This window comes from Phalaenopsis equestris, unplaced genomic scaffold (genome assembly GCF_001263595.1).
Source record: "Phalaenopsis equestris unplaced genomic scaffold, ASM126359v1 Scaffold217266, whole genome shotgun sequence".
NCBI classification, from domain to species: domain Eukaryota; kingdom Viridiplantae; phylum Streptophyta; class Magnoliopsida; order Asparagales; family Orchidaceae; genus Phalaenopsis; species Phalaenopsis equestris.
This window is the reverse complement of record NW_018235803.1, coordinates 1-12811: the sequence shown is the minus strand read 5'-3', so window position 1 is coordinate 12811 and position 12811 is coordinate 1. Positions and strand designations below refer to the sequence as shown.

General features: G+C 31.2%; 1 protein-coding gene across 1 annotated transcript; it reads right to left on the bottom strand.

Moving 5' to 3' along the window:
- Window positions 1-270: 270 nt before the first annotated feature.
- Window positions 271-7124, bottom strand: LOC110037233 (sm-like protein LSM1B). Its single transcript, XM_020741826.1, has 5 exons — window positions 6652-7124; window positions 2266-2334; window positions 2049-2164; window positions 1887-1949; window positions 271-697 (listed from the first exon to the last, which is right to left on the bottom strand). Exons 1-5 carry the CDS (start codon window positions 6710-6712, stop codon window positions 620-622), a joined length of 387 nt encoding a protein of 128 aa, XP_020597485.1. The 5' UTR covers window positions 6713-7124; the 3' UTR covers window positions 271-619.
- Between the last annotated feature and the right edge of the window lie 5687 nt (window positions 7125-12811).

The window sequence follows — 12811 nt, the reverse complement described above, 5'->3', positions numbered from 1 at the left end:
AAATAAAATCATTATTTGGCAAACAAATTCCTTCTATTTTAAGTTTTATCAATAGCAATAACCTTTCTATGCTTTGTAACAAGCATTTTCTTCATAATGCAACTTCCCTTAAATAACTTTATAGCAAAAGGAGACATAATCTAGCCAAATCAAAGCTTAAACAGGCAATTTGAGCATGATCCCTTCCTAACACAAATCAACCACCACCACTAATAATTATAACAGAATCGTGTCAGCAAAAAAATCAGCCATGAGAAATACTAATTAAACATTGTGAAGCTTAAATGTGCCACAGCACAATTAAAAGAATAGCAGGTTAGAAACCTGAAATTACTTAAGAACACATTGAACTCCGTTACAGTAACCACAAGAGATGAGTCTGACACCCACCAATCAACATATAAGTCACATAAACTTATGAATGGTTAATTGACAAGTACAAAGTTTATAATAAAGGAACAAATCCTGTGAAAGTTTTGTTTTTTTTTTCTTTTTGTTCTTCTGCACTGTGGAAGAAGAGAAAAGCCTAAAAAGGCTAATTACCAGAAAACCGCGATAAAATGTGCGGAAACTATGATTTTGGACTTTCACCATAATGACAGAATGGGATGAGCAATTCCTATTCCAGGTCAAGAAACTCCATTCGCTTTCGCATGGAGCCTTTTAGGTCTGTGGCATCCCTTTCAGCTTTTTGGGCCTGAAAAGAAAATTTTATCAAAAAAGTGATGTTATATAATTGGCCATGCTATATAGGATCCAGAGACGGTACACTAGTTGGGGAGTAGAATAGTTGTCTTGAGTCTAAACAATGGAAAAAAAATGAAAAACAAAGATGAATAAGAGCAAATGTCATTTATTTCCTTAATCCTTTTCATAACAGATGTTCATTTACATCTATAAACATGCATATGAATTGGAAATTTGAGTTCCATAGTGTAGGCAGAGCGATTAAATGAAATTTTGAATAGATAAACGCGTATTATGAGCACAGCTTTTCAATATACCATGTCCATCTCATTCAATATTTAGCTGACCCTCTTTTACTCTTTGGAACTCAAACTACCTCTTCAAAATGCTTATTTAACAAGACTTGATGATAATCGACTAAGGCTTAATTGTTAAAAAAAAACAATTAAGATTCAATTATCATAAATAGATTGCTGGGTAGAAATATTGCAAAGTAAAAGGCCAAAATAGTCCCCAACTATTAAAAAATGCTCAATTTAGGAGTTTTAGAATACCCAATTTAGTCCAGACTGTTAAAATTTGCTCCAAATTGGTTCTAAATCATATTTTTCGTTAAATTTAACAGTGGTCTGCATGAATTGAAGGAAATCTTTTTGTCTTTTATGAAATTATTAAAAATTAACGTGGTTTCTATATAAATCTCTTTTTATTTATTGTTGAAAAATTATAATTTTTAATTTGCATTGATAAATCTCTTCACAACGGCCATCACTTTTACTAATGAAAAAATTAAAAATAATAAATAATTATGCAATAAGAGCTCACTCAATTTTAAATTATATGAATTGCCCAATTACAAATCAATTTTTTTATTTTAATATTATTTTATGTTTAAAAGATTATGTATGTGAATGATAAAATTATGTCATTGATGGTAAGTCCCTTTATCTATATATATACTATATATATATGTGTGTGTGCCTAATTTGGAATAATTTTTAATAGTCTGAGGCTAAATTGGAGCATTCTAAATTTTTTGGACTAAATTCGACATTTCTTAATAGTCGGAGGACTATTTTACGTTTTTACACTTTTGCCGATGACATATAGCACAAAAAATATGAGAGAAGCCCAGCATCTTCACTGTAACTCATTTAAACTCAAATTTGGCTAGAATAAAAAAATGTAATGATACTTACCTTTCTTATCTCTGCCGGCGAAACATTTACCATATGTGAAGGGAGCTCATCCCTCTCAAGGTCCTGTCAATTTCAAATCCAAGTTTACCGTATTTATGGTTAAGTACAACCGAAGCACATTACTGCAAAAATGACCTTCAGGTAAGACACATAAGGCAGTACCAGCTCTCCAATCAAGACTACATTCTCTCCGCGGATTACATACAGACCCAGGGTGATATCACAATAGAGATCTCCAACAATTACTCGCTCACAAGCCCCTTCAAGAACAGCATTTGCTTTGCAAAAGAAAATTGGGAATTTGTAATGTAATATGAAAAAGGTACAGATTCCCAAATATAGATAATTACAATAAAAAAAACTAACTTTCAATACATACCGAATTGATCAAAAGATCGAAGAATACCCAACAGTTTTCTTCCATCTCTTAGCAAAACAAGGAGTTTTTCTGTCAAATAAACAAATATTAAGTTAAGGGAGGGTTAGATGCATTCAATATCTCACTTAGACTGAAGAATAAGTCGTACTGCATGATCAAAATATTAAGAACTTTGATTCAATTTTATCAAAGAAAAATACTGCAAGTAGAGGTGCAATAGGGGTTCATTACATAAAAAATAGAGAGTAGAAAGCAAAGCATATCATGATGATATACAAACAAGCTAATGTAACAAAAGAAACAAAGTATAGTGTTTAAAGCAAAGGAAAAAAATATAAAAAAAAACACATCTGATCACCAGAAGCGAAGTATGGTGAACAACAGGCCAGTGATTCATAACAAAGCAATAAGCAATGGAAAAAGCAAAGCAAATCAAATATAAGATTGCACAGAGTACAAAATTGAATAAAGTGAGCATATTTGATGAAACATTCAGAAAACTGCAAGGTAGAGATTGGGAGGGGGGGTGGGCTTATGTTGCGGAGAAAATAGATACATGCGCTTGATTGAGCTGAGCCGGCTTGCGAGCCCACTCAATCTCAAAAATTAATGGAGCTTGCGAGTCTGGCTTATCCAGCGACGAGGACCACAAGCTTGAGCCAGATTATAATAACCCATGTATTGTACGAGCTTGAGTTCAAGCATGACAAGGTTCTGTTCATGCAAAGTAAAATACTAGATATATCATTCTTGGCACCAAGATGGCAACCTTCTTTTTGTTTTAACAAACACTTACAGTACCAGAAATCATATATTGAGATGATAATCAGTTGCAATATAATTAAAAAATTTCTGGAAATGGATAAATTTCACTTACTACACAAGCTACAATAGGTGAATTTGCATGATCAGCATAAGTCAACAATGCAGAAAATCATGATCATAAATTTTAAATTCCTGCTTGCAATGAGCGTGGAAATGCATTTTGTACAGTTCAATCAAAATAATAGAGATAATTAGTTAAAAAATAACAATGTGACAAAAAAAAAGGAAATAGATTGAGTTTACATCAGCACCAATGGTAGTAAAAACAACTTCATTATCCCAAATATTCTGGCGCCCATGTTATGTATTGTCTTTTTTTCATGTAAAATGCTAAAACTGGCAATGATTTTATTGTATACAGATATTTTTGAATGACATCAACAATGCTATAAAATGCCAACGACATCTCCTTTCTATTCCTTTCAAATTATTAATCCACCAACTCAATGTACACCACTCACATGTTGAATGCCAAAAGCATTACTTTTATTTTACATTATTATATTGAATAACTTATGTTTTCCTTCCTATTTCTTTCAAATTAATAGACCACCACATCACTATACTTCTTCTGCCCTCAGTAGTACGTACTCAAATCCCTTGCACCAATTTTCAACCACCTAATACGAGAGATTAAAAAATAAGGCAGTGACAGAGATATAAAAACATTGAATAAAATAACAATTAGATTTGCTATGCACATGAATCTAACAATTGCAAAGAAGTCTTTCACAACAAAATTAAGTGCCGCAAAAACAAGAATATAAAGATAGATTTGTCATAAAACTAGGAAAAATGGAGAGTTAATTATATTAGAGTGATAAGTGAAACTGAGCATATGGTATTGAAAAATAGTTTGGACAATCTGGTAAATACAAAATACAACAACAACAACAAAGCCTTAATCCCTCTACATGGGGTCGGCTACATGAATCATTTTTCTCCATTGCATCCTATTTAGAGTCACAATAAAAAAAAAAAAACAAAAATAGGTAATTAGAGCTAAAATAAAAAATTAGGAAGGAATGTGAGGGTCAACCAAACATAAGATAAATATAAGGAGTGCAAGAAAACTTGCAAAAAATAATACTAATATTATACATAGAACTCAACTAGGATGCAAAAATAGGGATGATCCATGAAACTGATTCCAAAATATGGGAAAACGGTAATAATGTTCTTCATGAGACGCCAATGTCACTATCTTTCTACAATAATGAATTTGAACTTGCTTTTCAGTTTTACCATAAAGCTATCTTGATATTCTCATTTCAACCAAGCACAACTTGATCATCATTGACTTCTATGTTGCAAAAAACATGAGTTCATATAACATAGCCCATTTCAATGCATTTATATTATTTAAATTTAAATATTTTCAATTTTCTCTTATTACAAACAGCTCTTATGACAATATATTGATGAAAAAAAATTAAGAAAATGTAATAAGAGCCTTATACTCATCAAGTTAAAATTTCATCAATGATTGAGACATAAAAAGCACCAAAGCAATACACCAACCTAGTAGTTCGTAAAAAATTAGGAAACCAAGTTAAAAAGCATACTATAAAAACAAGTGAAATTAAATGAGTCAGAATGTACTACCATTGCTGAAACATTAAGACAATCATTATCATGTGTGAATAAAAAGAGGTCAAAGTTAGACAACTACATGAAGAGTATGAATGCACAACTCCATAACAAAGAAAATGAGGGAAAAAATGAGCTGTGCATATGGTAATGTTAGGTGTAGGATAGAAACAAGAAACAATGAAAAGGTCGTAGCCACATTTTGGAAACAAAAAAAAAATTGTACTAAAATAACATAATTGCAAAGATAAGCCTCTTGAATCAATTTTCAAAGCATATGCACAGATGCAGAAAAAGTAAATTTAGCATCCCCTGATCATCAAACATAAAATAGACAGATCAATACAAAGGCAACCACAAAACTAATTATCAATAATATAGTAAAAATTTGGGTGTTGTGCCATATTCATGCAGTTAAAGATAAGAGGGTAGCCGGTACTGGTGAAATTTAACCATTTAATTGCAACATGGATTAAATTCAATCTAAGGAACAAAGGCATCAATAACATCAAGTTTTTGAATAGTTAATTACGTGCTTAATAATGATAAAGAGTTTCATGCTTCAACAAAGGTTAGATGGCACTCGTAGAAAAAAATTGAAACTCAAAACTATCTCAAATTTTACTTGACTCAAAATAGAGATTGAGATGAGTATTTTCATAAAATATAAATCATGTATATTATATAATGTTTATATTTATAGCATTTAAATGTTTAAAAAATAAATACAAATTGACTAAAGATAAAATTATTTCAATTTGAGTCTGTTTGGTTGAAATGATGGCAATTTCGACTGAGTTTAAATAGAGTTGGAATCAAATAATTTTATTTTGAGCAAGTTGAGTTCGATCAAACAAGCTCGAACTCAACTTGATATCAACCCTAGTGAATGTTAACATATATTGGCTGACACTCAGTAAATACAACAGAATAAAAATCAAATACCATAGAGTCATTTACAGTAAGAAAAAACCATGTAGCAAACAACAAAGAGGAGAATTATGAACATCCGGAAACATGTTCTTCATTACCTCCATTTCATGAATTCAACTAATTTATTCACGAACATAAACAAGAATAGTGTGCCCTATTATAAGAAGCAGCTCAGCTCGAGCAATCGCAAAGTTTTTGTTTCTCAAAAATAATAGAGTTAGTTTGTACTCAGTTCCTCCTGCAGCTACAACTACTGAGCTACTGATTCTACAAATCAACAAAATGTACCACACCAGTTTTGAAGCTTTTTGAAGCACTACTGGAGAGAATAAATGTTAAAAAAAAGTAAAAAAATTGAGTTTAAATTAGTTTTCACCCAGTTTGATTGAGGAATTGAATTTTTATTCTCATGATTGATAAGAAATTGCTAGTTTGTTTTTTTTTAAAAGACAGAATGTGAAATATAATAATAATCTAACAAAATTCACTTCTCATTTTCACTAGGCATAGCTAGAGAATTATCAACTAAAACGTGCATGCCTCAAGTTTTTGTAGGCAAATCCCATTACTTTTAAATTACATTTAAACCAAACACCGAATGTGAAATTATGAAGCAAATTGAATTTACACTTCCTCAATCCCTTCAAACCAAACATATTCTAACAGTTAAGATCATACATAAGGAAAGGAAGCAATATGGCTAAGAGAAAAAAAAAATCAGGTTAGTATGAAATTCGACCAACATTCAGCCCATACATAACATGGAAGATGACAAAACACTGCCTTTCTTCCTTTCAAATATCAAAGCCAAATGAGATAGAGAAAATATATTATGCAACAAAAATAAGGTAAACTGAGCTACCCATCACCACTTCATTGCTAAAACAATAAAAAAGAATATCACTATCACAGAAAAATAAGATTTTTCACAAAATTCTAAAAATATAGACAGAATCTATCCACTAGAATTCAATAGCCACAGTGAGTTATTAAATACGTTGTACTGGCAGTGTTAGGGAAAGGAAAAATGTATATTACTGTCAAGATAGCTCGCGAGGGAAGTGGACAGAAAAAGATCTTCTGCGCCCGACCAAGACATTGAACCCTAACCCCTTCAGCCCGATAAAAAAAATATATCAGAAGCGCCCAAAACTGCCTCAGAACAACATTGACAGGTTGATTTCTCCACCGCTTCACCAAACTCCGAACACAAAATGATCTTCAGCCTCAATCTAAGTTGAAGAAAATATATAACAGAGAAAAGCCGATCCTTTTGCCGAAACCTAGCTTGTATCAGGATCCAGAAACCCTAATGCTCGACAAAAACCTCGGAGAGATGCCTATTGAAGGAATTGGAGGCCCCAAAAGCCAACGGAGAAAGCCCTAAACGAAGAGATGAGGATCACTCGGCCTTCACAAGCAGATCGAGCAAGAGCAGAGCTGTGCAGGAAGCAAGAAACCAAATTGCCCGAGAAAATATGGACACTATTCCCGAATTTTATCATGACACGTGTCCTTCCAAGACATTTGAATTTTGTCAAGAAGTCTAAGATAGAAGACCTTTGGGGATCAAATTTATTGCTTCCTACACCATTCAAAGTATTAGATATAAAAAATTAGGGATAATTGCATAGAGGTCTTCCTAAACATTGATATTAATAAATTAATCACTTTGACTATTTTTGTGAGCTATGGAACTTTACTTGTGTCATGATCAAATTATTGAGAATTTGATCAAAATGAATAGGGATTTTATCATGAATTTTGATATGTGAATGAGAATTTGAAAAATATATGGAAGAGATTGGTAGATTTATAAATAGCAAGTTATGTTGGTCTTTGTGTAATTGCCCCTAAACTTTATTATTTTAATATTATAAAAAGATAGCAAAGAGGAAGCAAGATAAACAATTCATAAAACTTAAAAGTCTCCAAAATGTGCTCAAAGTCGCTCTCAATCAACGCAATATCAACAAAAAGTGGACCTAATATCACTTAAAGACCATGCTACAATTTCTCACTTGCTTGATTAAGAGTATTCAATTAACATTATTCATAATAGAGCATAAATTGTTAAAATTATTGTATTAGAAAAAAAATAGAAGAATTAATCTCCTCATGCAACAATATAGCAATTTGATATGTGCTAGCAAAATATATATGAAAATAAATTTCAAATGCACGGAGCCTTACTCGTTCTCCCTCTCATGGTTTGCAGACCTGCAAGGATTGTTGGGAAGGCAATGACAATCCAATCATCATACAAAGACTTTTGAGCTGACCCTTCACTTCCTTTTTGAGTTCCTCCCGAAAATATTGAAGAAGAAAACACTCCTTTTAGAATCCCTATTATTGCAGCCAGTCAACTACTTAGATTTAATTCTTCTATTTGATTCAGGATTTTGTGGGAAAGTTCATGAATCTTTTTGGCTTGTTCTAGTATATAGATTGACATTTTTTTAAAATGTGTCAGTTTTCTTGGAGCACTTAATTATAGTATGTGTTATAAAAAACTTACAGAATTTGTAACTTTATTTGTCCTTGGATGATGCAATGCACTTTGTTTATAGGATGTTTTAAACTTATACTCAACATAAGCATTTCTATCTCATAGGTTTTGCCCATTCTTCACATGTTGGTGAGGCTTGCAAATTAGTTTTGTTTTTCTCATTGTCTTTGAATGAATTATTATGCTTTTGGTTTGTTGATTGTGGTGGTTCTTTATGACAATAATTCAAAATCCTCTTCATTTGCCTTCTCATATAATTTGGCTTAAGGCAGTGCTAACTTAAGGATTGAAACATTGACATGTTTTCTACTAATGTGTCATTGTAGTTATCTTGATCCATGCTTCAAGAATCACCTTAAATTAATTTATTTTTGAGATCGTTTCAAAAATTTTGATTGCTTCTCAAGTAAGGCATGTGTCATTATTGTTTTTATCATGTCGTCATCAAGCATATTTTAGTTATCTCTAGACGCAACCTTTTAGGTAGAAAAATATTTACACTAAGATTTCCCAAAAACAATATAGAACTAAGTATATTAATAATATTTCTAAGGAGAAACTTGTATCTTACAGGCGTCATTGTTGATATGCAGATGTAATGATTTCTTCTTTCTTTCATTTCTACCCAATTTATTTTGGTTTGTCTTACTTGGAGTCATTGGTAGGCTCACAGGTTTGTTCTTCTCCAACAAATGCCTGCGACAATTTGGAGATTTGCAGTAGTTTGGGAGAAATAATTTAGAATTGTTTCATTTTCTTGTGAATCATAATGAAGAAGTGATAAAAGTTACATCTAAAAATGACAGTAGAAAGCTACGTTTTACTTCAACCAAAAATCTAGAAACAACTTTGTTAAGCAACAGAAGTGTCGTTCCATTGTATTTGAGGAGCAATGTTAGATCATCTTTGGGAGGCGTCGTTGCACCATATGTGAGGTGTTTTGTTGCAGAATCTTATAGGTTAGTATGATGTTTGAGATAATGCGTTGCTTAACTGTTGCTTTTTTTATTCCATGACATCATTTTATGCTTCACGAGATACTTTATCGTAAGGAGTGAGCGGCGACCGATGAGCTGTGGTCGGTGATAGTTGGAGGCTGTAGGGCAGAAGGTGTTTGTCTAATTATCGGCGAAGGGTCTTAACCTTTAGCTCCCTTTTCTCCAAGCTCTGATCTTACTCTTGCTCGGGATCACCTCCCCTCCTCAAATAAAGGGAGAGCTCTATTTATAAAGTCCGGGATAGACCTCTCTGCAAATGAGGAAGAAATTTGATCCACTCCATCGAATGGTTTGTAGAGATCCACTTGATCGAATGTCATTTGATGTACATTTGAGTTCCTTAATGACGTTAGAATTAAACGATATTAGGCTTCTTAAATTTGTCTTATTGAGACGCTCGATCTAACTATAAGCTTATCGGATTCAAAATCCATTTGATATTCCAATTTTGCTTGGAAAGCTTCCAAAGGTTATTTAAAGGCTTGATTTGACTCAGATTAGGCTTGTTTCAATATCATTGAGTCGTCTCATTGAGCCAACCACTTTGATCGTAAGTTTGTCAAAATCAAAGTCTTGGATGACTTTTAATAGAAGTTTGAACATAAATTTACCTTGAAATCAGAGTCGCGCTTCAAAATTTGTCTCAGATGATGGAAATTTGTTGATGGTGTATCGGGTGTGTTTTCGACGTGTTTTTTTAGATGGAGTTATATAAAAACTCAGTTTAAAAGTTGTTGTGAAAAATCTGTTGTTTAAATGCTGTTGTTCAAGACATAGTAATTCTATTTGAAAACTCGGTTTTGGAAGTGTTATCTATAGATAAATGTCTAAAATAACAATATGCTCATATTCAATTATACTTTATTAAACAAGTAGAAATTTAAAAGTAAACTCAATGTTAAATGTTCTACAAGAACTTGCTTATTTGTACCTACATGATACCATAGTAAACAATGACTAGCTGAAAACCACAGCAATCCCACAACCAAATGATCATCTTGCCCATCCCATACAAACGATCAAACTATTTTCTACTGAGATCTAAGAAAGGGTGTCATCAACCAAACACCGAGGCACTGCAATAATTAGAGCGGGTGCGATGCATCCAAAAGCGCAGGTGGAATGCAAAACGCGAGACACAAGCCATAGTTATAATATTATGAAATTTTGTGTTGTAGTTTTAACTGCAATCCACTAAACATGGGATCCACCAACGCGGTCCAAAGCTCCAGCCGAAAAACCGAAACAACGACACCCTAAATTTGGGTTGGTGTTTTATCATAAATTTTTATATCTAAGAGAAAATTTGAAAAATAAATGAAAGAGAATGCTGGATTTGTTAATAGCAATGTTTCAGGTGCTATGCATTGTAATTGCCCTGCAATTTAATTGATTAATCAAAGAATATACTTTTATTAGGAGTCATGTAGGCATATATCATCACCATCATTAACTACTTTATTAGGATTGATAAAATTTAATAAAAGTCCATAAGGATAAATTTAATGGCAATGGTGATATGTGAAAGCGAATAATAATAATTATTATTTTTATTATTAATCCTTATTATTAACCTGTGATTTCAAGTTGGTACAATATTTTTTGACAATCACAAATCTAATATGAGCTATTGTTTAACATTTTTTTTTTTTGCAAGTTTCTATACTAATATTTTAAGTACGAGTATAAAAATAATTTCTATGATCAAATACACAAAAAATGTATACATAATTGAAGGAAACTTAGGGCTTTTTTGGGATCACTTTAGTTTTCTATTTTTATTTTTTCCTTTGTTTTTAAAAACAAGTTTGTTTGATGTGTTTTTAACTTTTTTCTAAAAAAAAATAAACATGTTTTTTAAAACACTTAAAACAACATCTAAGTGTTATGAGCATTTTAAAAAATAATCATACCTTAATCAAATATACCAAACATATTTTGGTTAAAATCAAGGCATAAATAAATTATATATATATATATGATTAATACTTTTCTATTATGGGGTATGAGTCTCATAATGTATCAATCAAGGAACAACTTGCTGTTGTAACAACTTGTTGTTGCGATGAGATATGTTGATAAAAAAGGATATGTTATTGAAAGATTTGTTGGCATCAAATATTTTTCCTCAATAAATGTAGATACATTCATGATAGCTCTTGAATCTATATTAGTAAATATTCATTAAACTTGCATAGAATATGTGGCCAAGGCTATGATGGGGCATCTAATATGCGATGTGTGTTTAATGACTTTAAAACACTTATTCTCATGACAATCCTCAAACATATTATGTTCATTATTTTGCTCATCAACTTCAATTATGTTTAGTAACAGTGGCAAGAAAAATACATTGGCAAGTCAAATATCTTTTTGAGTTTACTTCAAAAATTCTTAATACAGTATGAGCTTCTTGTAAGAGGAACAATGCTCTCAAAGCTATTCAACATGAGAATTTTTTTTGTATTTAAAATTAGAGATTTATTTAGTGTTCGTGATTTAAATCAAGAAACTACTTTACAACAATCTGTTGAACCCCATCGAAACTCACATTTTCATACTTTAATTATTCTCACAAATATGTACACAACTTGATTGAAGTACTTAAGATCGTAAAGGAGAATGTGGTACATGATATACAGTCAGCTGAAATGGCATTTTAATCAGTTCAATGAAATCTTTTGATTTTATCTTATAATGCATTTAATGGCCAATATGTTTGGTATTACAAATGAGTTATCATAATTCATACAAAAAAAATCAAGAAATTTAGAATTCAATGAAATTAATGTAGCTATCCAAGCAGTGATTATAGATGATGAGTCATAATAGATGAGATTCTTTATTGGTAAAGTGTCTCGTTTTTGTAATGTTTTTTTTTTAATTTATATTTCATATATGAATTGTAGTTCAAAGCTAATCATCAGTCAACAAGTAGAGGTGAAAAAATAACAAATATACATTATTATTGTGTTGAGTTGTTTTTATATTGTGATTGACATACAACTTTAAGAGTTGAACAATAATTTCTTAGAATCAAGTGCTGAGCTACTTTTTTGTGTGATATGTTTAAACTCAAGTGATTCATTCTCTGCTTTTGATAAGAGAACATTTATTCATCTTACAAAATTATATTTGTATGATTTCTCTATTATTAAGTTTTGAGTTTGTGAGACTTAAGCAACCACTATCCATTTGTATTATTGACATACAGGTCAACACTGATTTCTTATCTCTAAATAATTTTGTTGAATTCATAAAATAATCAGCTCGGAGAAAGAATGAGTGTGAGTATCCTTTAGTTTATAAACTTATTATATTGGCATTAACTTCATCAATCGTTATTGCTATAGTTGAGAGTGTTCTCTGCAATGAAGATTGTAAGAAATCGATTACATAATCAAATGAGTGATGATTGGCTAAATAATTATCTTGTATCGTACATATAAAAAGAACTCTTTGATTTGATCCCGAATGAATTTCTTATGTGATATTATCAAAAAAAGCAAAATAGATTAAAAATTTTATAATATGTTTCAATTTATCAATGATAATGAAATACAAGGCTTTATCTTGGTTTGTGTTATTTATTTTATTTGATTGCACTTCTTTATCGTAATAAGTTTGCCCCACAAAAAAAAAGGTGGTTCCTCCCATACAAATACACAAACACATTATAATAATAATAATA